The sequence below is a fragment of the Scomber japonicus genome, chromosome 18 (genome assembly GCF_027409825.1).
Source record: "Scomber japonicus isolate fScoJap1 chromosome 18, fScoJap1.pri, whole genome shotgun sequence".
Classification (NCBI taxonomy): Eukaryota; Metazoa; Chordata; class Actinopteri; order Scombriformes; family Scombridae; genus Scomber; species Scomber japonicus.
This window is the reverse complement of record NC_070595.1, coordinates 1,904,561-1,932,500: the sequence shown is the minus strand read 5'-3', so window position 1 is coordinate 1,932,500 and position 27,940 is coordinate 1,904,561. Positions and strand designations below refer to the sequence as shown.

The following is a 27,940-nucleotide window of genomic DNA, read 5'->3' as shown; positions in this document are numbered from 1 at the left end:
GAAAGATGTTGTATCAATTCCATATGTGGTAACTTATTGGAACACCTTTCTTAATAACCTTGACTGGAAAAAGATTTGGAACTTGCCAGCTAGATATATGATAAATAATCAAATGAAAGAAGTATCTTTTAAAATAATTCACAGATTTTACCCAATAAATTTTTTTTTACAACGATTCAAAAAGTGTATAGATGTAAATTCCTCCTTCTGTGAAGGAAACCCTGAAGATGTTTTTCATTTATTTTGGTCTTGCCCCTCCTCTACCAAATTATGGGAAGATATTGCAACTTGATTTCTACTTATATTGAACCACATTTTTCTTTTTGTTTTGAACATATATTGTTTGGCTTCATCGATTATCCATCTGCAAAAAAACCCCAACTATTTTATATCATTAACCTTATTATAGCCTACATTTAGCCAAATGGCATATCCACAAATGTCTATACACTAATCAGAAACCTCTCTTTTCCATCTTTGAAAATGAAGCCAAACAATATATTAAAACTATTAAACATTCCACTAATATAAAAGCCATTAAGACTTTTAATTTATGTGCTCTCTTTAATGTATTTGTATAATTGTAATATGATATTTTGAAATATTGCCTCTGAATGTGGCAGTTGTCATTGCACAAAAAAAAAAAAGCTGTCCGATAATGTCACAATGGTCCTCCAGTTCTATGGAGTTTATTCCCTATCTTAATTCAAGAGCATATTAAATGGATTTGAGAGCAGTATTTATTGATTTCATGCTCAGATTTTGTGATATTTTCTCTCAAAACTCTGCTCTCACACTCAAATTTGCTCTGTGCATGCTCGCACTGTGTCCTCACACTCGGTTACAACACTGCTCACACAGATTTCCTGCGCTCAAACTCAAGTTCTTCCTCTCGCGCTCAGGGAACTTGTGCTCACGGATCTCTGCTCTGCTCTCGGATGTTTTGTGGATCAAAGCTGTCAACCAATCGAAGGCCGGCTAGTATTGACCAATCAGACTAATAAAGTTGTTCATGCAACTGTTGCATGCATACCTGTGTAGTAATATTTGGTAACAGTTTGTTACAAACTGAAAAATAGTTAAAAAGGGGTAGGAAATTAAAACGCTTTTTTACTATTATAATACAATATAGCTATTTTAATGAAAATCACGGACGATTGTGTATTTATTAAATGATATTTTATTCCAACAGTGGTCAAAAAAATTAAAGAAACCACATTTATTCTAGTACTGGAGGTCAGGAGTGGATAAACCCGGTTGAAAGAGTGCCCGCCCGTATGCGACGCTCCTCGAAGAACAGCGAGCGCACCCATAAATAAACAGGGACAGTCTGATTGGTCAATACTAGCCGGCCTTCGATTGGTTGACAGCTTTGATCCACAAAAAATCCGAGAGCAGAGCAGAGATCCGTGAGCACAAGTTCCCTGAGTGCAAGAGGAAGAACTTGAGTTTGAGCGCAGGAAATCTGTGCGAGCAGCGTTATGGGAGGCCGTTTAGGGTGAAAACATTGAAATATGTGCACACACACATTGAAAACGTGCACACACACACTGAAAACGTGCACACACATAGAAAACGTGCACACACGCACATTGACAATGTGCACACACACACGTTGAAAACGTGCACACACACATTGACTGCTCATAAATCTTTTAATCTTTTAATCATTCACCCTGCCTGATTTTATTTTGAAAAGATGGCGGTGCCTTCCTGTTACATTGAAACAACTTCCGGCGCACTGAGATTTTACACGCACACTCAGATACACACACACACACACAGTAGCCTATATCCCGCTGTGTGAGAAGGTGATAGAGTATGGAAATTTTCAGTGCGTGTTTGCACATCATGTCAATGTGTGTGTGCACGTTTTCAACGTGTGTGTGCACATTGACAATGTGTATGTGCACATTGTCAATGTGCGTGTGTGCACGTTTTCAATGTGTGTGCACGTTTTCAATGTGTGTGTGCACATTTTCAACACGTATGTGCACATATTTCAATGTTTTCACCCTAAACGGCCTCCCATACAGCGTTGTAACCGAGTGTGAGGACACAATGCGAGCATGCACAGAGAAAATTTGAGTGCGAGAGCAGAGTTTTGAGAGAAAATATCACAAAATCAATAAATACTGCTCTCAAATCCATTTAATATGCTCTTGAATTAAGATAGGGAATAAACTCCATACATTTAATATGCTCTTGAATTAAGATAGGGAATAAACTCCATACCAGTTCGGCCATGATACTAGCTACTGGTTTATTTAGCTGTCTACTCTGTGTCTCCCCCAGCCACTTACCAACAACTCCAACACTGCTTGCTGGCGACTTGCTTGTTCTAGAAATACGTCATTGGTGTAGACACTTGTCACTCAAACGTGCCTGACCAATGGGGAAGCAATTTAATTTTGCATTTGAACACTTTTTTTTTTGTGATTGAAAATGTTTTTTTGATTGAAGCAACTTTTTGAGATTGTATAATAAAGACACGAATGTCCTACCCATAATATATCCCGAACACAAAAAAAATTACTTCAATCAAAAAATATTTTCAATGAAAAAAAACCCTTCACTTCAATCAAAAAAACCTTTTTCAATCAAAGAAAAAAAGGTGTTTTTGGGGGGTCTCAAATTTTCTCAAACATTTTTTCTTTTATTGAAAGAGTTTTTTTTGATTGAAGTGAATGTTTTTTTTATTGAAAATATATTTTTTGATTGAAGCAACCTTTTTTTTTTTGATTGAATAATAAAGACACAAATCTACCTTCATAAAATACCCCCCAAAATGGGATTTTTCATTATACAACGTTAACAATGCAGATGAATTAAATACTCTGATTATACTGACACATGTATGAAACAGACCCCCGACTGTCAAGTGAAGCGCGTTTGCTTGACAACGTGGCGGTTAAAAGCCAATAAGAATGTATCATGAAGAACTTTACGACTACGTCCTACACGTTATTGGTTACAATCTCTTTTAGGGTGCTAGTGATTGGTTATCTGAACAACAGAGCCCGCCTCCATGATAGTGGTATTTATTGGCGCAGAATGCCAACGCGGCCTGTGTTAGAGCTGCTATACGCAAGCTGGACAGGGAGGTGTAAAAGAAACTGCAGAAAAAGTGGTGAGTGACTTTTGTGCTTGTAAATTGTTGCTTCTGAAGGACTCTGGTTACTGTTTCTTGAAGCCCTTGTGGCTCCGCTGTCACACAGAGCTCAGTTGATAACTTGCGTCATCCTGGAGCAAAATGTAGGAGAATATGTGACAGTGTGTGTAACGATGTTGCTAGAAGAGGGGAAATGTTTTTTTAAAATGTCTGCTGTAGCCCTATTTGTGTAATTTTATGAATAATTATCTATTTAGATTTAAATGGGAGAAACTGTCTGGATTTTGTATGTATTTTTGTGTAAAGCAAGATTTCTTTAAAAGTCCTGCTGCAGTTCTCATGGCTGTCTAGCTCACACAATTACACAAAATTACACACAAAAGAAATGAACTTACAAAAACAGTGTGTCTCCACAGTACATTTGGCAGTCTTTCATTCCAAGAATTTCATTCAGTTAAATAAACAGCAGTTGTTTTTTTTAAGTTTCTGAACAATTTTCTTGCTTATTCTCATTCTAGTTTTATGTTTTGGTGAGCAAAAGGCAATTTTTCTATTCTACTTTATCAAGCAGTTTGTGTTTCCTGTCTCACTGTGTTTCTGCCACCACACCATGCTCTGCTCTCTTCTCTCCCTTTGTGTCTTTGCTACACCCCACTCCCTCCTCTCTCTTTTTTTTTTTCATTTCTATCCTACCCCTCACTAATCAGCTATGATGCTCCTGAAGTCACTAGCATCCCTGTGCATTTTGGCTGCTGTCGCCTTTGCTGTCCCTGCTCAGGAGAAGCGCATCCATCACCATGGTGATCTGAGTGACCATGCCCATGATGATGCTCACGGCTTCCAGTACGACCATGAAGCCTTCCTTGGCAAGGAGGAGGCAAAGACCTTTGACCAGCTGACCCCTGAGGAGAGCAAAGACAGATTGGCGTAGGTTCTGCTTACCTTCAGCATACTTTCTGTGAGATACCTGTCTCTAAAACTTCTAGAATAATGGGGAAAAAAATCAGCATTATAATTCAGTTGGGTTCTGATCAAAATCAGGGAGATGGATAAGAATACATTTATTGAGCCCACAGTGGGGAAAATTCATTGCTACAGAAGCTCAAAAAATAGTGATATAGAAAAAAACAAAAAGTAAACAATAATTATGTAAACAAAAATTATATATATATATATATATATGTATGTATGTGTATGTATATATGTGTATATATATATATACATACACACACATATACATATATATATATGTGTGTGTGTATATATATATATGTATGTATATATGTGTGTGTGTGTGTGTGTGTGTGTGTGTGTGTGTGTATATATACACACACAATAAAATTTAAAAAAATTAATAAATAAAGGAAAAAGTGCAACTATAGTGCAGCATTAGTACAGTCTGCAGTTGGAATGAATGACCTGTGGAAGCGCTCCTTCTTACACTTGGGGTGTATTGCGCTGAAGGAGCTGCTGAAGGCCTCACAGTCAGATGCAGAGGGTGAGAGGTGTTGTCCATGATGGAGGACAGTTTGGCTAAAACCCTCCTCTCTCCCACCACCTCTATAAGGGCAGGGGGCAGCCACAGACTGAGCTAGCTCTTTTAATCAGTCTATTGAGTCTATTCTTGTCTCGCTATCGCAGTAGTGATATAAAATACTCAAATGATGACCATATCTTCCATATTGTAAATAAGAAAATAGTTACTGTTGCCTAGTGTTGTCAGGGAAACAGCAAGTGAAACACAGCTTTTCAGTCTGGGGTTCTGGCATTCTTAATCGTATCCATAACCATGACCCCCCCCCCCCACCTCCCACCCCCCCTTCCACACACAGGAAGATTGTGGATCGCATTGACACTGACAAGGATGGCTACATCAGCCATACAGAGCTACATTACTGGATCAAGCACCGACAGAGGAGGTACATCGAGGAGAACGTGAACAAACACTGGAAGGATTATGACATGAACAAAGATGGCAAGATAGGCTGGGAGGAGTACAAAAACACCACCTACGGTTTCTATCTAGGTAAATCTGTGTTAGAAAGATGTACCTCCATTATCCATTTACTGATCAAACTCTTTTATTCTCTTTTTGTGTTTCTTTGCCTGATTTTTACTTCTTCTACATGTCCTCCTTTACCACCTTTTTCCTCCTTTCCGTTTCCTGCTTTTCTTATTAGTGCTAAGAGTTGAGAATGAACCTTCATGTTCAGCTTGAAAAAAAGTGTCATGGCAATACCATGTCATCTCAAGTTCTGTTTAGTTGTGGTTCTCTGGAGCTTTAATATCATGATCTTCATCAGCAGATGGAATTTGCTCAGTTGTCTCATGATTTCATTGACTTAATCAAAAAATGTACTTTTTTAAGAATGTTTTCAAGCCTTAGATTACTTAAATTGCCCCAGAAATGCCCCAGAAGACACTGTTCATACAGAACACCAGAATGCCTGTAGTGCTTAAAGTTGAATTTGCTGTTTCAGATGAGGAGTTTGATGATGTTGAAGACAAGGCCACCTATAAGTCCATGCTCACCCGGGATGAAAGGCGCTTTAAGACTGCTGACCGAGACGGCGATGGTATTGCTACACGTGAAGAGTTCACTGCCTTTCTTCACCCAGAGGAGTTTGATTACATGAAAGACCTGGTAATACAGGTAGGATATACTCTCTTACCAAGACAGGCTTTGATAACATGGTTTTTTAATGATGATTTGGCTTTGTGGATGGCGTGGTGGGTTTCCAACTGTTGTCACTGTGTCACCATATTTGTACTTTATATTCAGGCTCCCTAGAACATGATCCTCTTGACTTTTCATTAAGTGCCATCATTAGGTCAAAAGTTTCTTTTGACTTTTGTTTATGACCAAATACCTACAAAACTGACATTTCCGTTCTCCTCAGATAATGGTAGTTTTAACAGCTACCACAGTGTTGGAGGAGGGGGTCACTATGAGAACTAAATCATTTTCTCATTTAGGAAACTGTGGAGGACATTGATAAGGACGGTGATGGGAAGGTCAATCTAGATGAATACATTGGTAAGTGACTCCTGTCTTCTCTCTGACCAGCCATGTGCCCCTAACATTGTGGCATTCACTCTTAAATGTGCGTGCACTGCTGCTCCACAGGTGACATGTACACACCAGAGAAAGGGGAGAGAGAGCCTGACTGGGTCCATACAGAGAGGAAACATTTTTCAGAGTTCAGAGATGCCAACAAGGTAAAAGCTGCTCAGCTCTTCACAATTAAAGTGCTTAATCATTTGTGATTATTTTTTTTACAAACATTATATTATTTCATTCCTAAGTTAGAGACAGTTTGCACATGTAATTAGTGATTATTTAGCTGGGTGGGGTCCCAGGCACAGAGGGTCACTTTTTACAAACAAAAATGCAATGAACTGAGAACTTTGCTTTCCAGCTATTGAACTTCCATGAATTTGTGACAGATTAAAGGATATGTTTAAAACTTTTAAAAGATCTCTTCCTAGAATTCTGGGTCCTTGCTCAATCTAAAATGAAATCCCAAAGTTTAATCAAAGCTAACATTAGGTGCGAGCAGTCAAATAGGTGTCAGTTATTTTAGAACAAAGTCCCCTCTGTTTTTCCACAGTTTCCATACAGACCTGTGGTGAAGGGATTTTGTACTGAAAAAGACTAACTTTGGAAGATGCTCACTTGATTGTAAAAAAATAATGGTCAAGATATACTTACTTATAATCCAAAGTCTGGTTCAAGCTCTAAAAACTGGAAAAGCAGGTTTTCTGTTGCAGTTATGTACTTTTCAAGCCTAAACTAGGTTAACCTTGATGACATCATGTCACCATGACATAATCAGGGTTTTTCAGTCGGGGCTCCCCTAGAGCTACAGAAAACATTACACAATGGTTTCACATGTGTAACAATGTTAAGCTTAAATGGATTTTGAATGTGAATGTGTTTATTTTATTAGGTCATACACATTTTGATGGAGATCAGTACTGTATCAGTTGGTTCCACAGTATCAATTTTAGTCTGTTTTAAATCTTTAGTGAATCGTTTATTCAGATGTGTGAGTGAATATTTTTACAGTTAGTCATGTGTTGCAGGATGGTTACCTGGATGCTGGTGAGGTGGCCCACTGGATTTTGCCTGGAGAGGTTGACCATGCTGACAATGAGGCCAAACACTTGATACATGAGACAGACACTGACAAGGTAGATCTTCCACAGCTCAAACTCTCTGCCATAGATATTATACCTTTGACACAGTGTAGAAACTGACCATTTTCCAGAGATGCTAGATGTGTTCAGAGGGATTTTACTGCACACTGGGCAGACATTTAAATCCATAGAAGAGAATGGAAAATGTTAAATCTTATCAGTTTCTTGCTCCTCACAATACCATGCCCTTATTAGGTATTTGATAAATGTAGTGATTCACTGTAGCTGTAGGATGAGTTTCATAGTGAAAAAGATGAAGAGACTAGCAGGTAATAAAGTAATGGAGAATATAGATTAAAATAAGGCTATTCTATATTTTTCTTTTGTCCTCAAATCCCTTGAAAAGAGCCAAACTGACAATGGATTGATCCTTATTGGAGATGCATCCAGGACCTACCACATAATGGTTATCATTGTGCTTGTGTAGTTATAGTCATCATAAAACTATTAACTATAACTATAAAAGGTGATCCAAAACACATCAATGAGTCACACCACTATACTTCATTATCATAAACACATACACACACTGTACTTACTGAGGGGCGACTGTGGCTCAGGAAGTAGAGCTGCTTGTCCATTTTATTGGAAGATCAATTCCAGGCTCCTCTAGTCCACATGGTGAAGTGTCCTTGGGCAAGATACTGAACTACTTACTGCTCCTGATGGCTGCGTCAATCAATCAATCTTTATTTATATAGCACCAAATCACAACAAAAGTCATCTGAAGGCACTTTACACATAGAGCAGGTCTAAACTGTACTCTGTCATTTATTTAAAGAGACCCAACATTCCTACATGAATGTGTGTGAATGTTACTGTAGTTTCCCACTGATGAGCAGGTTGGTACCCTGTGTGGTAGCCCCTGATGACATCAGTGTACAGTATAAGTGCAGCCCACTTGCTAGTCAGTGGGCTTGGGGCTTACAGCCACAGACAGGGAAGGGAAATGGAAGTATTGGGAGATGTGTCTGTGTCATTGTTGGCTTTGGACTTTTCATGGTTTTTTCTTCACACTACAAAATAATAAAAACACAAGCCCTATCCTTTAATGTATGCTATGGCTTCTCCTATTAATAGTCAACACTAATGTAAGAGTACAAAGAGTTGTCAGTATATTAGGTGCACTTAGTCCAATCCAGTTGCCCTGCTATATATCTAATAAAGCTTCTATTCATTTCAGGTCGTCATAGTCATTTGTAATGATAACTCAGTGTAGCTGAAAATCATGACTTGCTCTTTCAATCCCAAATTGAAATAGCAAAACAAAAAACAAAACAAAATAACCAAAAACAATTTAAAAAATAGTAATGTTCATATAATGTACTGCACACTGTACATATTACTGCATGACACTGTACTTAATGTAAATAATAAAAATAGATGGAAATTTAGAGAGTTTTGTCAAAATCATGCTCAAGACTAAAGGCAGACTGATAGTCCATCACTTGTCTGTATTGTCAGGTATATCAATCATCATGGTGGGGTAATTGTATCTTGTAATTGTGAATTAATTACTAACAAGCTTTTTTTCTGTCCTGCTTTCTCTTACTACTCTTTTCATTACCTCCATCATGTATCCCCTCCTTCTCCTTCTCTTAATCAAACCAATGTTGGATGGAATGTGGTGGCCAAACAACAGGACGAGAAAATTACCAAAAAGGAAATTCTGGCCAACTGGAACATGTTTGTGGGCAGCCAGGCAACCAATTACGGTGAAGATTTAACCAAGAAACATGATGAACTTTGATTTCAAGAGGACCCCCTTTGGGTTTATTTTTCATTATGTTGATTACAGTTACAATGTGTTCAGGGTGGGGGTAAAGTGGGGTGGAACTTTCTGACTGTGGTTTATACTGTAATCAAGGGTATAATCATGTACCTTTGTCCACACTTGCATATACACAGAAACTAATCCATTCAAATACAGCATACAGTCACATACTGTGTATGTGAATACAGATGATAGTGATTATCCTATACAAACAGATGTGTCCTTTTTGGTTTATCTACGTGTGCATTTGATTTTGAAATGGCAACTTATAGTTAACATATTGCTGTCCGTATATTTCCAAAATCTGTCCAATATGCACTGACACTTTCTATTGGCCTAGATGTTAGAAAGTTTTTTCAGCGCACAGGGATACATTGTTCTTATATGAATAATATCAGGAGACACAGAATTTTATCAGAGACAAATATGATGGGGTATGCCAGGGGTCATGTGAAGAGTTATGTAAAGCACACAAAGCAGCAAGGGTAAGACCTGAGTTGTTGATTAAAGGGGTGTTTACTGTTGTGTTTGTCTAATAAATAAAGTCTTATTGCTTTTTCTATAAGTGTAGGTTTTATTTTGCACTAACCACTATTGAAACTTAAGTCCCTTTAGCAGACCTTGTTAATAGTATCCTGACACAAACAGAAAAGGTGGAGCTATTTGAAATGAATGAGCTGAGCCAGTTGTCTGTGCACCAGCCATAACAGCGAGTGATGCCTGAACTGAAGCACAGAGCATTTTAAATTGAATTTTGCTCATGTGTATAGCCTACATACATGTACTTATGTACATTGCGATATTTCAGTTTTTATTTTTAATACATTTGCAAGAATTTCTAAAAAACCTTTTTCACTTGTCATTATCAGGTATTGTGCGTAGATTGAGGAAAAAAAGGAATTTAATCAATTTTGGAATAAGGCTGTAACATAAAATGTCGGGGAAGTGAAGGGGTGTGAATACTCTCCGGATGCACTGTATATATGCTCTTGCTTGCAGTGTCATCAGCCAGGCCTATGTGGGTTCAAATTATTTTTGCAGCGTAAGACTTGTGCAGTCCCTCTGTTGTGGCTGGGAGAGAAATATGTTTTAATCTGAGAAGAATAAGTGTAGTGAATCATAGTGTAGTGAAGCAAAATTGCTATGGGAAGATTGTCCTTTCAGCTCTGTGGAGGATATTGGATTGCAGAACACCATGCCTTGCACAGATGGAAGAATTAACCACTTTTTTTGTTTCCATATGTTATCAATCCCTCTCCAAAGTCATCCTCCCATGTTCTTTTAAGATTTGCAGAGATATCAGGATTTAAAGGGTATATTATATTATAAATATAGGACATCTTTGATAAAGATGAAAATTAAGAATTACATTTTTGTAAGGGGACATTTTCGCAAAATATGTTATTGAATGTATTGGTCATGAAATGTCCAAGTAATGAAATCCCATGATCGTTTGACTAAGGAGTGAGTTAATGGGAAGAGGCTCACTCTTCAGCAGATTTAGTTTATACCTTGAGATCTTTACCACATTGTTGTAAAATCTTCAGGATTACAAGGATGGAAAATAATAGTTCTGACATATGTAAAGGAAGAGAAAAGAGTTCAAAGGTCCACTGCACCCAAAGAAGATACTGGAGCACACATTTCACTAAAGCAGTTTATTCAGATGCAAACGACTAATGCTCTCCGTAACTTCATCACAATCAAAAATTAATGGCATGTATTGAAAAAGTGAAATACCATCCTCCATATGCAGAGCAGTCTGGATAGGAGGTAATCAATTAAATATAAATATATTGACAGCACTCACACAAAAATGGAGGTGTTGCAATGTGAAATAATAACAATTTACTCATCACTGAAAATGATAGGTAACAATCCATATCTTAAAAACACCAAATCATCTTAATGGAAATCAAAAGTTGACACGTTCAATTTCTTACATTATCCATCTTAAACACGTTCTCTCTTATATTTAGTGTCTTAACTAATGGTGAAATTGTTGAGAGACTGGACTGATGATACAGACTTACCTGTCTACCAGAGATCTTACACCATTTAAAAAGAAATTTCATGTTCCTCACTCTTATCTCAATCCCTCCATCATTATCTACAGTCATTTGGTAGAAAATGATTAGTCAACAGCCTTATCACATAGCATCCGCACATTGTTAACTGAACACTTTGAGCAGGCTCCACTGAACACTGACCAAGTGGCACACACAATAAGCACAGACAGTTTTGAGCAGGGATGATTGTAGGTTCAGAACTTTAGGAGGGCTCAGCTCCTAATGAGAATGAACACACTACAAGTGTTTAAAAAAATACAATAATAGTTCAGTGTTTCCCACAGAATTTTGAGAGACTATGGTGGGTGCACCTCAAACTGACCCTTTAGGGGGGTCCGGGGGCATGCTCCGTGGAAGAAAATGTTTGTACATTTTTAAGTCAAATGCATTATTTTGGTGCACTCAGAGAGCAGCATTAAGAGGTTATAACTATAAAAATGTCATTTAAGCACTTATTGGACTATTTAAACCAAACATTTGTCTACATTGTTTCAAATAACTAAACTAACTGTCTTTGCTTATCAATAAAAGACTTGACTTCCAGATGACTTAGAAGTGGATACATACAGTACATCAACACTTCACACAAGCATTGCTAATATAACATGGATATTGCTTATGTATGTATATATATATATATATATATATATATATATATATATATATATAATGTATATATTATAATATAATATATATATATATATATATTTATACGCAAAATCTGTGTTATATTAGCAATGCTTGTGTGAAGTGTTGATGTACTGTACTCCAATGCCAGTAACTTGACAGCAGCAGATCCATGGTAACCGGCAAACAAAGAAAAACAAGAGCCAGATTCCTCCAGATGCAAAGCTCAGAGCAATCAGAGAGGAGAAAATGCACATTATTGTCATATAAGTACAAAAAATGCACTTTTAGGAATGATTTCCTGTTTATGTTCTCTTGGTGCAGGAAATGTATTAGGTTGTTGTATTTAAATGAAACTAATCATTTTAAATAATTTTTTGCTTACACTTTTGTTTTTTCTCCATTGAAATAACACAGGAACACTTAACCCCATAGTGTGACTACCAACCCCACGATGGGAATGGTTGTCACATGTACACATGACATATTTGACGGCCCATATCTTTTGAACAGAATCAGCTGAAGGAGATTAAGACCACTGTATTCCTACCTGACACTTTAACTTTTCATTACAAATTAAAAGGGAACCTATTCAGTATATGGTTTATGAGGAATTCAAATTAAAGTAAAAAGTGTGACTATCAACCCTGTTCTCACCTATGATGTAGATGAGAGTCTGAAAGCCTTTCACTCACACAGATGTGACTGAATGGGGCTGTGTCCTGAGGGACATGAGGGTTGTGATACCTGAGAAATGGAGTAAGACTGTGTTAAAAGAGGTGCATTCTGGTTTTTATGGGGATTGTGAAAATGAGGGCCCTTGCACACAAGTACTTATGATGGCCTAAAATTGATACAGATGTTGAGAAGATTGTGTAGAGCATGTGTGTTGTGTTAGGTGAAGCAGAGGATGCCTTGTTAGGTACTTTGGAGTTGACTCCAAACTACACATTGTTTTTGCCAGTCCTTTCTTAGGACACACCTTCATGATACTCCAAGTGGTTGGAAATGTTCGAAATTCTTGTTCACACACTGTATGACTATGGAGTAAATTGTGATGATGTACTGATTATATTTACACCCTTACTTTGGAAAAATGCATTGTTTGGGTTCACTGAATATGACATGAATCTCAGCTCACAGTTTTATTAATTTGTTTATTATTTTGACCAAATTGTATATTCACAGATCCAAATTCTTAAGCAAAGAAAACACATTTTCTGGAGCTGAATGCAGCTGTATCAAACAATACATGACTTCAATTTCTGAATGTACAAACAAAAAAGCTGCTAAGATGCACAACCAATTTAAGTATCACAACATTTTCATTTAACTATGTATTTTCCTAACCTCTGTCTTTATTTTCTTTCATCGGTCACCCTGGCATGTTGCTGATTTTTTTGTACTCAAGTTGTATACACAAAGTACTTTATATTATTGCTGATTGTGTACTTGCAACAATCTTATTCAATTTTTTAAAAAAGTGCTGAAAATGTCCAGCATCACCTCATGAGCCACCACCACTGAACTAATGAGGCAGTTGGTCTCCCGGAGCAACGCAATTCACGTTGGAGGAGTTCAAAAGCTTCATGTCAGCTTTCAAAGTCCTTGGAGAGAAATACATACAAATATTCAAAGGTGGGATGAAAAAGCTTGTTAACACTGCACTTGATGTTTTACTGGAGTGGTATTGCACAAATTGTACTGCAGGTCAATTGCTTGCTGACCTATTCCTGAACAGACATGTGCTACTACTGTCACCTGTAAATGCCGCCTGAACTTTGTCTGCCTGAACACAACGGCCACTGTTGGTAGGAAGCAATACTTTCCACTATGACCAATGTGTGAGGTTTTTCTCTGTGGATGACTCAAAATACCACTGGAGGAGGAAAGAAATGCATTCCTGAAGTGATAATTAAGCAAAAACAGGGTCAGTGTCCAACGAAGTCAGAGGTAAGATACAGAAATCACCTACAGGAGACATGGGCCTAAGTTGAGACTCCGAGGCGCATGTGATCAACTGGTTCAGGACAGAGGCCACTCAATCGCCATCCCTATCACACCCGCCCAACCCAGTGCACTCCAAGGGGACATGTCAACATAGTCCATGGCATGCTGACAGTACAGAGACTTCAGCAGCAGGTTAGGGTCCATGCCGATCATGTAGAGTTAGGAAACAACCAAAACCTCATGACTTTCAGCACACATTAACAGCAGGAAATCTAGCAAAATGGACTGTAGGGTCAAAATATGGATTGTTTCTGTTCTATTCTGTCACTGTTCTATAAAACAAAGGACTGTTTGTTATGAACATGAGAGAATTGATACTTTGTTGTTTAAAAATGTTTTCAAACCAGTTATGTTATACAGCCAGCTTGGTCATATCAGGAATAAGAGACTAGGTATTTTGAGTTATGACCTATGGTAACAGATTACTGCCTACATTCAAAAATTCAAAAATTGATGAAAAGACTGCACATGTGTGACTCACATCAGGTAATGACTCACATCAGGCCCATTGAATATTCAAGGAGTGAACTTACTGGTCTCGCCCACAAGTTCCTGCTTAGCCTATAGACTTGCATTGTGATGATGTAACGGATTGTAAAAGGGTGACATGGGAAAAGTAATTCGTCATTAAGGGTATTATAATAGCACTTTTTCAAATGAGGTTAACTTTAAAAAAGAAAAACAAAGACATGCAACATTGACTGTAGGAGGTTATTCTAATTAAGATAGGTACGTTACAGCAGTACAAGAAACAGCCTAAAGGAGGCATGATGAAGAAATATTTAAATAAACCAACATAACAAATTAAGGAAAGGCTAAATTAAATGGGCCATTCTACTGAATTGGTACAAAGTCAGGGTTGGAAATATATGGATATAAATGTGTCTTTTCCCCAAAACTTTGCATGTATGCAAATTATTAATATCCAGGGTTCACATTTCTAGTGATTGTACAGTTAATTCTCATATTGTATTTTCGGACAGTTTGGGAACATTTTTCCTCTCCCAAAATGTGTCACTAGTGAAACACACAACACATAGAAATGGTTATATTGATCTAAATATACAAGATAATATACAAGATAATAACAAAAATTGATTTACATTTATCTTGTATATTTTAATTTTTTTGCAGTTTTATTAAAAATAGTTCAGAGGTAAAACAACAACAATTACAATTTTAACAATGTTTTAAGTGTAATTCTTTTAATTCATTGTATTTTTAATGTAATCTTTCTTTGTAAAGGACATAAACTTAAGGATCCATTAGTTTTTAACATATATTAAACCAAACACTATTCCTAACATTTTAGATGATGACAATATATTTTACTTTTGACAATCTATCCCATGTTTCAGTCATGACTGCACATTTTCACTAACGAAAATGTTATATTAATAAGAATGATTAAAAGTACTCATAAATACTCATAGTACTCAGAAATGTTCCACATATTGCACATATAGCAGACACTCATCTGACAGGAATTATCTCAAAAGAACATGTCATTATACTTAGATTTCTGTTTACACCTCACTGACAAGCTATTGGATAGTTTGGGTCTTGAGGAGCGGTATCTCCCAAGCATTCATTTCTCTACAAAAAAACAAAAAAACAAAAAAAAAAATACAATTACAATGTAGACTGTTTCAGAATCCCTTTCAGTTTTATTTTTAACAGAATATCTATATAAAAGGATTATTTCGTTTAAAAATGGTGTCAATTAAAAAATAGATTCCAAACTACAGGGCTCTGCAGATTACCAGTCAAGAGCACACAATTATATATTCCTTTCTTTTCCATTTTCTTCTTAAGTATTCTTGGTACTTCACTGGTTCAGCCCTAAACCTTTGTTTTCTCTCAGCCTCTCTGCTCCAGATTTTCCATTTTGTTTTGACATGTTGGTTAACCTTAGAAATCATTATTGAGATCATTATTGACACATTTTAACATCATCCAAACACACGGGACGCAATTGAGCATCAGAGACAAAAGTTTGAATGCTTTGTTTTTCTATTGGAGTGTCCTAACTGGTTAGTCATGTGCAACGAACAGCTGATTCATTTTGTTAAAATGAGGAGTTATTTCTATGATATCTGCTAATGTCACAACACAAACGTAAATATTAAGGTAGCAGTTGGCTGCAGGAAGATCGCTGTGGGCAGAAAGTCTCCCATAGTGGTGTGTGTGTGCTCATACACAGCCCATGCTCTGTAAATGGCAAACAAAGTGGCTAGGACAAAACCATACACTATTCTAGCCAATCAATGCGTTGTCTCAGGAGCATGTAAGGGAGGGGTGTATTTTGATTGGCTGTTGAGCTCAAATCAACCAAATCAACAACCTTCCAACTTCCTGATTAAAAATGTAGGGGTGTGGCTAAAATCAGTCTCAGCCCATACAGTATAATATACACCATCTTGGTAGTGACATAAAAATATGTGACATGTTTTACATGTCACATAATTGTAAAATAAATGTATTTTTTAAACTTTACTTTCAAAAATATTGTTTGACAAAGAACAATGGAAAAATAGGTAAAAATGATTTCAGTATCATTTTTACTGCTATCTCAAATATTATTTTGGGTTTCAATACCTGCAGGACACACCTAAATATCTTGGCCCATACACTATACAATTCATAGGCTGTACACATGATTTGTATTCTTTCGATTTGATCTGATTATTTTTGATTGTGAAGCACTTTGTGACTGTTGTCTGTGAAAAGTGCTATTATAAATAAATGTTGCTTTTCTTAGTTTCAAGGCCTGTGTTGACAACTTTTGATGACATATGTACAAACAGTATTTCTATATTTATCGATATATTTCCATCTGTTCCTGTACTCTGCTCATCAGGATGGCCAGCTGACACTTGCTGAGATCCTTAACAAGATGGACTACATCAAGACCAGCACCATAACTGACTATGGAGGCATGACGGTTGATGATGACCATGATGAACTGTGAAAAATGTACTACAGCACAGAAGATAGGAATGTTTTTCATGATGCGAGGTAGCTTACATTGAAATGAATCAATTAAACGACGAGACAAGTCACCAGTTATTTGTTGATATATTATTTTTACACAACATTGCAGGCATTGCTATGGAGATATGCAAAAGTAATGTAACAAGTAATTGATTACTTTCCACAGGGAATAATTAAGTAAAGTAACAAATTACTTTTTGTTTTACGAGTAATGTGTAATACATCAACAACTAAGGTTTTCTCTGAGCTTAAAAAAAAAAATTCAATCAAATCAAAAAAATTGCAGGTCATCCTGGTCTTTATGTCTTAATGCATGCTTGGAATTCAGTTAACTGCTTGGATTCATCTGGCTGCATCATCTACATAACAATGAACATGTGTTTTTCCAAATAATATTATCCTCAGGAAGCATACATAAAGTGAACAGTTTTGGCCCAAGCACTGAACCCTGAGGGAAGATTCATGCACATACAAACTGAAATTGATCTGATAAATAGGACTTAAACCAGCTTAATGCAAATCCTCTAATGCCTTTTAAATATTCCAGTCTCTGTAATAGGTGACTGGAGTCATTGGCATTAAATTTGCATGCTACAAATCACAATCCCCTGACTTTGTGCTACATTGTGCATTTCTCAAAAAGTCAAGTCGTCACATTAGGGTAGCACAACTAGCTAGCAAAGCTCTGTAAATAGAGCTGCATTCCCACATACAAGGGTTACAATCTTAACACTACTTTTTACAGTTACGTCTAAAGATTTCACCCCGTGCAGCAGTGTGACTATTTAGTATTTTTGGTTTTATTTTTTGGAGATCTAACCAATTTCAATATTTTGTACTTTATACAGAACACATTTTCCAAACATAGCATTCTCTTATGCTTTAAAATGAACACAGTCATGATGCAAAATCAATCAGGTACAGCAGGTTTGAATCTTGATAGAGGGTTCAGGTTGTTTTTTATGGACTTTTCTTTCAGTATTCAGTGTCCATAAGGCTCTGCTGAGTGAAAGAAATAATGATCTTAGATAACTAACTTAGAACATAGACACAGTCAGTGAAGATGTCATCACCTTTTAAAAACAATGGAGAAATAACATTTCCAATTTATTCAGGAGGAAACCACTTTACATGACTGACAAAACATTGATTATGGACTGTGGCAAAAAAAAGGATTAAAAAAATGCAATTGCCATTTGGAAGAAAACATATCAGCAAAAAACAAAGGGCACTGAAATAGGTGAAAGCTGACAAGAGGCGGGGTGAAATAATCTGTTACAAGAACATGGAATCATTGTGACAACACCACAATCCTCAGATCTTCTGTCGGCTCACACTTGCATCACTGGACGAGCCTCTTTGGCACGGAGGTCAACCCCAGAGGCAGCGAAGCCAGTTCCACCCTGTCAGAACACACAACCATTTTAACACTATGTGACAAGTACAAATACAGTTTGGAGAATTTTACCAGTAAACCCTGTATTAGCATTAGTGAAGGACAGCATTTTTGTGAAACCAATGGCACACACAGATATTAGTCATTCTGCCCAGTGCATTTTTTCTCATTTCTGAAATATAAATCAGTGAGATTAGACTGTTTTATATGCAAAAATAACACTGATGAAGCTTTGGCTAAAGTTTCAAAAGATTTGCCTTGTGCTTTGCCTTTCTCCCACTACGACTGAATGTTGTATTTCTCTCTCAGGGATACTCATCCAAAGGTTTTTATCAACCTTCTGCTGGCTCTGCCCCAACACCACAAGCATCTATGACCCTGTCACATCTCATATCTTCATATGGGCTTAGACTTTACAAAGATTCTTCACATCAATTGAGTGGAATCACAGTAACTCTTTCAGTCGTTAACATCAATACATATTGTGATACACTTCCACTTTATTTCTCCTTATTGTCAATTTTGGGAACTACAGAACTACCTCAGGAAAAGAAACAGAAGACCTATAATTGGTCAGATGCAGTGTGCGGATAGTCCTTTTATTTAGTTTGAGGCAAGTGAGGCAAACTCATTAATACATCCATGGCAGCACCCTATGCAGCTCTTATAATACATCTATGCCTGCACCCTATGCAGCTCTTATAATACATCTATGCCTGCACCCTATGTACCTCTTATAATACATCTATGCCTGCACCCTATGTACCTCTTATAATACATCCATGACTGCAATAAATGCAGAAATAGTGTTGCATATATAGTTCATGACTGGTGTGTTGACTTTGTAGGAAGCATGTTGCTCTCTGCTGTCAGACACTCTGCATTAATAGAACGGCTACCTCTGTTCAAGACACACACTGTCCTTGGAGGCAGGGGTTTGTGTTTGTTTCATGGTTTGTGTGGCGCCCTTGCATTATCAGTTCATAGATTTTTAATCAGTTAAAATATTATCGGTAATTGATTAATGATATCTCTACTTTATATAATATATATCTCTGTACCATTTGGCTTGATTTGCTTGATTGCAAGTGAAATTTCTTGAAAATCTAAACGTGGGTGAGGGTGGATATGTGTTCAGGCATTTTATACCCATATATAATATATTCCTATATTTATCCTTTATTTTTTTATCCCAAAATTATGCAAGTGAGGCAAACTCATTAAACAAGTCAGAACACACATGGCAATTTCAGGTGTGTAGTCTTCCCATACTATGTGTATAATAGTTGGTTAATAAGAATAAAGTATGTACTGAAAAGTTATTTAGATGGTTGATTATTTGAAAGAGTAAAAACACAACAATGCTCTATAATACAGTTTTGGACCTGGTTCTGCTGTCTTGACTGATTACTTGTGTAGCAGTAAGACTACACTTATTCTAGTGCATTAACTCCATCCTTTATTATGACATTTTTCACCCTCATTAAGTTTGCATGTCTGGATTTTACAGTTAAAATAATCTTTATTATTATTATCATTATTATTATTAATACAAAAAAATGTTTTTGTATGTAAAATCTGATCTGGTATGTTGATCATTTCAGTTCCTTCTTATAATATTAAACTAAATCACAATTTGCCCCTATACATTTTACAGTAAAGTGTAATTTATCTTTACTTTTCAGTTACATACTACACCACCCAGGTAAAAAAAACACTGCCTCTACACATAAGTACACACTTACCCTCTGCAGTGGTATGATGTCTTTGTCAGAAAGTTTGTCTCCACTAACAGGATCAAGCATGTCCTTCTTGATCAATTTCTCTACACACTCCTGTGTGACGACGATCCCCCTGAACAAAGGACAGTGTGTCAGTTAAGATCACCTCACAACTGAATGGAAGAGTGGATATGACACACTAGTGTTTTAGTACTCACGACTGTCGTAGAACAGCGCAGGGGACACTGTTGCCAAGGACATCTCTGGTTACTGCACATACATACCTGTCCTAGAAACAGGAGACAAGACTAACAATGCATCTCTCCATAACTCACAGAAGAAGATTACACATATAAACTTAGATTGCCAACATTTGTCCTTGTCTTTTGGTGGCTTCTGTATTACATCATCACCTGGAAAACAATAGTTGAGTTTTAAGAGATCCAGTCAAACATTCCATTTGGTGTGAGTGGAAGTATAAGACAGGCAGAAGTACACAAATGCTACCTGCAAGGCTAAGCCCTGCACACTGCACTGATACACTCTATGAAGTCTATATTTTATATTCATGTGTGACAAGAGATGGAAAAGTCATGTGATTGACTGCTCTGACAAACAAACAAATGATTGTCACAGAGAAAGCAGGGTATAGTGCTGATGTAAACTGACCTGGCGGGTAAGCAGGGCCACTCTGTCCAGGCTTGGGTCCAGTGGGGTGAAGCGCACTTTGATAAGCTCATTCATCTTAATGGGACGTCCTGACATGGGACATAACACAGCCTTACTCTGTCACACATTAGGAAAGGAGAGAAAAAGGGAAGTGATGAAAAAAGTGATGTCTGCCCATAATTTCAGTTTGGCAGTGGAAGGCAACAAGTGACATCTAAAAACAGGATTTATCTTTGGATTCAGGGTCAACGTGCCTTCAAACCAGCAGATATAAAGCAAACAGAACATATCATGACAACATTTAAAGCAAATAGGTGAACATGGCAGCAACTCCCAAACAAACATGCACTGTCATGCAAATAATGAGACTCTAAAGAACCCACTAAATGCTTCAAGACCCCTGGAAATCAATCTCGTTACTCATCAAGACTGTTATAATCCCCCTAAACCAAGTTCAACTTGCATTCAGTATGTTGGAAATAATCACCTTTTCATGTGCTTTTTTCACCGTGTTTTTACTAGGGACTCTATTTTCTGGCAATGAAGGGGTTAAAAGTGTGATAAAATTAAATCAATGGTTTGAATCAATAGAGGAGACGTGGATTAGAAGATACATGCAAAAAAACTGGAAGAAAATTCTCAAATATGCCTTTTTTATGGCATCAAACACATTGGACACTTTTGTCCAAAGTGGTAAATGTGCCGGAAAGTTGATTTTCTCAGAGTTGGAAGGTCGGAGTCAGACAGGATTGGGTTTGGATTTCAAAAATATGTGAAAAATAATTAACCTCTACCAATTTTCAAGGCTCTTGCTAAAACCACTATGAAATAGTCACAAAATGAAAATCGGAATAGGACAAAAGTGTCCATATCAGACACAAAGGTTAAACATTTTCATGTGAACTCCCTCCATGTGTGTTAATTAGTACATTTCCATTGTAGTTCACAGTCATTTTGCCATTCCTCATGAATATGCCCTGAGGGTTTCTTTTAGTATGTATATAGCATGGTTTTTGTTACTTTTATCATATGTGTGCAATTTTATTAAGCTGCTGTAACAAGTGAATGTCTCATGTTATGCTGCTAACCAGGGTTATTATAAGACTAGAAGTGTTGTGCTGCTAACCAGGGTTAATATAAAACTAGCAGTGTTGTGCTGCTAACCAGGGTTAATATAAAACTAGCAGTGTTGTGCTGCTAACCAGGGTTAATATAAAACTAGCAGTGTTGTGCTGCTAACCAGGGTTATTATAAGACTAGAAGTGTTGTGCTGCTAACCAGGGTTATTATAAGACTAGAAGTGTTGTGCTGCTAACCAGGGTTATTATAAGACTAGCATTGTTATGATCATCTCCTGAGCAAATAGTAGAGATGTCTAGATTGGATTCAAAGTTTTGGACAGATAGAAGGACACACAACTTTCTGACCGATGACATCGCCAACAGTTCAATCCCTTCTTATAAACATTGAAAGTCATGAAACCAAGAATAAGCAACAACAATATTAGCTGACATGACCGGAGAAGCCACTCACTGGTTTCTTGAGCATGGTGGGCTTGGCCTCTGGTGTCAGTGAGGGAATCCAGAAACTGGGCAGGCTCTGGCTGGAAGAAGGAACAGCAGAACTGCTTCCAGCACTGGAAGATTCTGCTGAGCTGCTGTCTGTCCTGCTCTTCTCACTTCCTTTGCTTTGCCCTGAAGAGAAAAACTGTTGTTCTTACTATTTACTGTCTTATTTATGATCATAGACTGGAAGCATGAGAAATGTAGATTTGGGATTGAATGAATTGAGACTAGATGAAGACATGGCTGTATTTCAATTACAACAGAAAATGAAGTGCTTTGCTCAGGGGCAGCACCACTGCCAAGTGATAAACACACACTCCACACAACGAGGTGCTGCCATTTTGTCCACATCCTGTCTAACTTCTTTAAATAAAGATTTGTTTCAATTTACTCATCAAACTAAACTTTTTGATTGAGGTCTCTACTGTGGATAAATGCTAAAGTGCCAGCAGCATGATTTAGTGTAGCACACACATAGGAGTTACTGTTATCAGGTAGCATTTATGACCTCATCACATTTTATACTTGTTAGACATTGTTGTTGACATCATGTAAACAGCTTAGTGTGTACACTGTGCATGAGCTCTGTGTCAGTAAATTAAGAGGAGTAAAGCCACACACACATACCAGAGGTGAAAGGGTTGATGGGTTTGGAGACGATGCTGTTCTCCCTGGTTTTGAACTTCTCCACTCTCTCTCTTTCCTCTGACTTGGACTCAAGCTGGCTGTTACTCTTCTGTGCTTGCTTCTGCTTCTCATATGCCTAAGAATGAGATGATTCCACAGTTAGAATCAGAGGACTTCTCAATACTCTGAACTTCAAGTAAAAATAGAGAATTTCCTTTTAACTTTGAAGAGAATTCATCTGAAACATGCCACATTATTTATGTTCTATGTAAGCACACACATTAACAAGTGTTTCAGGAACATAACCATTAAAACAATGATGAAACAGATTTATCGAGTGAAGTCAGTTGATAAATATGAGTAAGCTGATAAACCACTGAGAACAGAGACTGACAGAGGAGCAGGCGGGCTTACCTTCATTTTTTTGGCAATTTCTGTCTTCTGGTGCAGAATGTATTCAAGAATGGCCTGTTTTTCATACAAGTATCCATCAGGACTGAGGACAGTAAAACAAACAAGAAACGTAACGCTTACATGTAATAATAATAATTCATGTATTATGAACTTTATTTGTACAGTACTTTTCTTAAAATAATGCACTTTGATGTTAAATGACCACAATTAAATGAATGATAGAAAACTAGAAAATAAATGAGTAAGAATATTAGTGTTGTGGATCCATACGTCAGCACAGGATCCTGGCAGGGCTGCAGAGACAGGCAGCAGCAGTCAAAGTCTTTGATTGCATCTTTACCCAGTCGAATACTCTGTGTCCCGTAGCCAGATGCCGCTGAGCAGAAAGAAAGCAGCACAGGACATACTTACATGCTTTACTGGAAGATTACACTGTCTATAATATAGACTCTATACTAATACTGTCCAATTTGGTCTAAATGTGACATTTATTTCTATGAAAGGTCAAATGTTCTGTCTGAAATATAATTACATTGGAATTTCCATCTGCAATGAAACAGGTTATATAAGTGAAATCTGTAATGTTAAATGCATTTGGGAACATGATTGGCCTCAAACCCTGTGAGCACATACCCAGTGTGTCTACAGGATGTTTGACTGAAGTGTGTGTATATACAGTACTGTAAAACAGCAGCAGTCTAAACTGTTGTTCACTGCTTGATGGATCCTACAACTTTTGCACAGTACTGTATATGACTGTTTTATTTATTTTGATTTATGTTTCCCCCCCGTGTTAATTATTTGTAATGTGTCTTATGCTGACACTGATGAAGGTCCACAAGCTGAAATGCATTCATCTCATAATAAAGTTGTTGTTTATACTCCAAGTGTTGCTGGAGTTTGGACCTCTTCATGTCAAATACATTTCTTATCTCATTTCGAATGATTAAATTATTTGTGTAAACTGAATCTAAAATAAAAGTGTAAATGTATAAAAGGATGACAAACTGATTAAGGGTGTCACACTAAAACTGACATTTAATTCCTGACAAAACAAGTCAAGCATCACAGTAGGAACAGGAAGTCCTCATGCCATCATACTTTCTGTTTGTGTTCTACGAGCAGCTGTGACAAGGCTTTTGACCCAAATCATCATGACTAAATAACTATAATAAAGCAACATATACACACTTCATTAGGTATACCTGTTCAAGTGCTCCTTAACACAAATATCTAATCAGCAACCCAAAGACATGCAGACATAGTCAACAGTAGGAATGTCAGTTTTGGCTAATTTTGCTTTCAATAACCTGACACCATTTAACTGCTAACTAACCAGTAAATTGTCATGTAGCTTTCATTTGTGGTCACAGGGTGAAAGCTGTCCAACAGTTGTTGGTCAGCTTGTCTGCCCTAACTTAATTAGCTGGACTTTTCAGATGGCATAATAGACTCAAACTTGATATACTAATATTCTATCAATCCTTTGTGTGGGGGAAATCTCTGAGGAATGTTTCCAGCACTTTATTAAATCTATGCCACGAAATATGAAAGCAAGGTGTGCCTACAAAAATGAGCGAGTTAGTGTATGTACTTGTGCAAATTTTGCACATATTTATGGTACTTTAAGAAAACTATGGGAAGAATTTGATCAGTAAGTCTGAACTGTCATTGCATCTTAATGGTATTTGCTGTGTGTGTGTGTGGCTCTTACAATTGGTACTGGTGGACTATTTGGCCACACCTGACCTCTAACTTCAACACACCATTTATTGGAGGGAACATCTTCACTAATAGGTCTGCTGTTTTACAACGTGTAACCAGTGCTACGTGTTTAACTAACGTGTCATGATTACAGCTACATGGTGTGTTACCTGTATCTTTCTTTTTCTCGTGGTATGTGTAGACTGCTCCAGCCGTGCAGTTCTTTCCATGGCGAGTCATTGTAGTTCACACAGATTTAATAAGTGAATCCAGCTGGAGGGACTGGAAGGGAAATAATGGTGTTAATGCAATTGTGATCATCGATGCTAACGTAGAAGCTAACACTAGACGTAAACATACGTGTTCAGTAAAGGTTACATTCGAAAAAGAAAGAAGGAACGGTGGCTGGAGATAATGGAGGCGTTACCAGAGCTACGTGGAAGGTTATACAGTTAACTTACAATCTTATAGGACATAAATGGCTTGTACCCCGTGAAAGCGTCTTAAAGTAGTGTCAAACCAACAATGATTCTTCTTCTTCTATTGGTTATTATATTGGCGGTTGGCAACCAGTGCAGTTTCACGTGCATTTACCGCCACCTACTGGACTAGAGTGTATATAGGAATATATCCTATTTCCTATACCTGTGTCCTATAAACATGTAATTAATGGTGTGATGACAGTTTCCTTGATCTAAATGTCTCTAAAACCAAGGAACTCTTGGTCGACTTTAGAAAAAACAAGACTACTCCTATGGATAGTGTTATTCATGGTGAAGATGTTGATATAGTGGATACTTACAAATATCTGGGCACTATATTTGACTCCCGTCTCAGATTTGATGTAAACGCTGAGGCAATTGTTAAAAAGGGTCAGCAAAGAACCTACTTATTGCGGAAGTTGAACTCTTTAATGTGTCAAAACCCATCTTGTGTACTGTATACCTGTCATACATCGAGAGCCTGTGAACTTTTTCTTTTGTTTGGTGGTTTGGCGGTTTGTCTGTATCATCAACAGTGAGCACGCTCTTTCTAAAGAATTCACATTAATGACGTCAGGGCAGCGTTACCTGCCCCCTCACAGAAAGACAAACCGCTATTCCAGTTCATTCCTTCTGCCATTCAGCTGCTTAATGCAGAATATGATTTCTTTTTCTTTTCCTGGGGCCTGGCACAGTCCTTTGTATATTTTTTATGTGAAAAAAGCCCTAGAACTTCATTTTGCACTTGCACTTTGCTCTACTTAGAGGAACATTCTTGTGCAATATTCTCAAGCACTTTATCCAGCTGTTTCTTATTCAGCTGTATTTAATATCGTATTGTGTAGTATTGTATTTTATTTCCCCTCTGGTCATTTGTCGCCTGCTCTGAGGTTGTTGTGTGGGAGCAAATGTTGTTGTTTACTGTCTGTCTATGTGAGGTTGGGCTCGTAGAAACTGAATTGCCCCACTGGGATAAATAAAGCTGAATCTGAATCTGAATCTGAATCTAAAACACCAAACCTTTTCTGTGAAATACTCCCTAACATATTCCCTAATGTCATGTTCTTTTTCCAGCACTTGGATCAACTCCTGACGTTCCTCTCTGTACTTAATTCCCCCTGTATGTATTTCCTCCTGTATCCTTACTGTCCTGCCAGATTCTATATATGTGTTTTCTGATAATGGATTTGAGCCCATACATACTGTATTGTATTTAACATCAACCTGCCCCTAGGGACTAAAGATGGAAATTAGCCACTGTCTATAATCTTGCGTATTTACTTATGCGTATATACTTATGTATTTACGTATGTTAATGTTTTTGATTAATATGCATTGTCCATGTCTTCTTAAAAAAATAAATCTACAAAATCTACAAACAGTATTTCAATATTTATTGTGTTTGATTTTAATGATTGTTTGGACAAAATGTCTGCTGTTTCATTTCCTTCAACTCCTACATTGGCAGGAACCCAGAGGAAAGAAATATCCACACCTTTGTTATGTAGCCTGTATAGTTGATATTTCCGGTAAAATATCTTGCCAGCATGTATTCCCTGAATACTTGTGCTGAAATACTATCTGTTGCTATTGTTACATTGTACTGACTTTTATCTTCCACCCACTGTAGTGCCAATAATCCCATCATCTTTACTCTATACACGTGATATGATCCGTTGTCCTCTTTTTGATAGCTATTTCATATTTTGGGATAAATCCTGCTGTTCCTGTGCATCCTGTTTCTATGTCTTTTGAACCATCCGTAAAAATGAAAACTTTATCCGGATATTGCTGATTGATTGACGTTGGAACTGTTTTACTAATGTTTTAATTCCCTTATTCTTGTGCTTTTTCATTGCCTATCCACTAAAAACTTCTGGATTTAACTTTTCTGTGTCCCCAACATTCATATGATAGCTTTTACTAGATGCGATGCCCTATGTCCTTCCAAATGATCCAATATGCCAACATGATCATTTCCAGTGATATTTCACCCACTTCTACCTGTAGTGCAGATACTGACTGGGGGTGTCTTAAATGCTCCGGTACATGAACGAATGGCTTGTGTTTACTCTATGTCTAGTTTCTTTAAATTTGATTCTGATGCAGACATACATGCTAATCATCCATAATATCAACAATGTTTCTTCTTCGTCGTCGTGTTTGTCTGCTTCTGCTTCCGGTTCCTCGCTCCTCTTCTTCGTTGTGTTTTTAGTGGCGGTTGGCAACCAGCGTATTAGATGCATTACCGCCACGTTCTGCTTTGGAGTGCAGACTGCAGATGAAATCCTAACTATTAATAATGTTTTTTAATCATTTTAAAGAAAATCTACCTCGACCCACCACTCTAAGTCAATGTCAAGTGTTTGAATGTGACTTGCAAGCTTAAATAAAAAAGTTGTGTGTTGTCTGTTCTCTCGATCCATGCTTACAATCACAGCGTAGGCTACTCCTCAACCTGGCAATGCTCACGGGAACTTTTTGGAAGGTTTCCTGTCACCATATACTATGCTGTTTAAGGTGGAATGACCATGTCTGATTCTATTGCAAATGACCTCTTCATTTCTTTTGTCTAT

The 27,940-nt window shown here is 37.2% G+C and overlaps 2 protein-coding genes across 5 annotated transcripts; one reads left to right on the top strand and one right to left on the bottom strand.

Moving 5' to 3' along the window:
• The first annotated feature begins 3,027 nt into the window (after positions 1–3,027).
• rcn3 (reticulocalbin 3, EF-hand calcium binding domain) lies at positions 3,028–16,854 on the top strand. 3 transcript variants are annotated; one of them, XM_053339296.1, is made up of 8 exons: positions 3,028–3,130; positions 3,820–4,039; positions 4,945–5,138; positions 5,593–5,765; positions 6,089–6,149; positions 6,240–6,331; positions 7,199–7,306; positions 16,653–16,854. In XM_053339296.1, the coding sequence occupies exons 1-8, from the start codon at positions 3,055–3,057 to the stop codon at positions 16,761–16,763; spliced, it is 1,035 nt and encodes a 344-aa protein (XP_053195271.1). In that variant the 5' UTR covers positions 3,028–3,054; the 3' UTR covers positions 16,764–16,854. The 3 variants fall into 3 exon arrangements, with proteins under 3 accessions (XP_053195271.1, XP_053195272.1, XP_053195274.1); XM_053339297.1 differs by lacking the exon at positions 16,653–16,854 and adding an exon at positions 8,955–9,651; XM_053339299.1 differs by having other exon boundaries at positions 3,032–3,134.
• A 45-nt stretch (positions 16,855–16,899) lies between these two features.
• Positions 16,900–27,503, bottom strand: nosip (nitric oxide synthase interacting protein). 2 transcript variants are annotated; one of them, XM_053339301.1, is made up of 10 exons: positions 27,369–27,503; positions 25,053–25,164; positions 23,449–23,554; positions 23,179–23,260; positions 22,765–22,900; positions 22,106–22,266; positions 20,573–20,689; positions 20,122–20,192; positions 19,928–20,036; positions 16,900–18,189 (listed from the first exon to the last, which is right to left on the bottom strand). In XM_053339301.1, exons 2-10 carry the CDS (start codon positions 25,120–25,122, stop codon positions 18,118–18,120), a joined length of 924 nt encoding a protein of 307 aa, XP_053195276.1. In that variant the 5' UTR covers positions 25,123–25,164; positions 27,369–27,503; the 3' UTR covers positions 16,900–18,117. The 2 variants fall into 2 exon arrangements, with proteins under 2 accessions (XP_053195276.1, XP_053195275.1); XM_053339300.1 differs by lacking the exon at positions 27,369–27,503 and adding an exon at positions 25,344–25,436.
• Between the last annotated feature and the right edge of the window lie 437 nt (positions 27,504–27,940).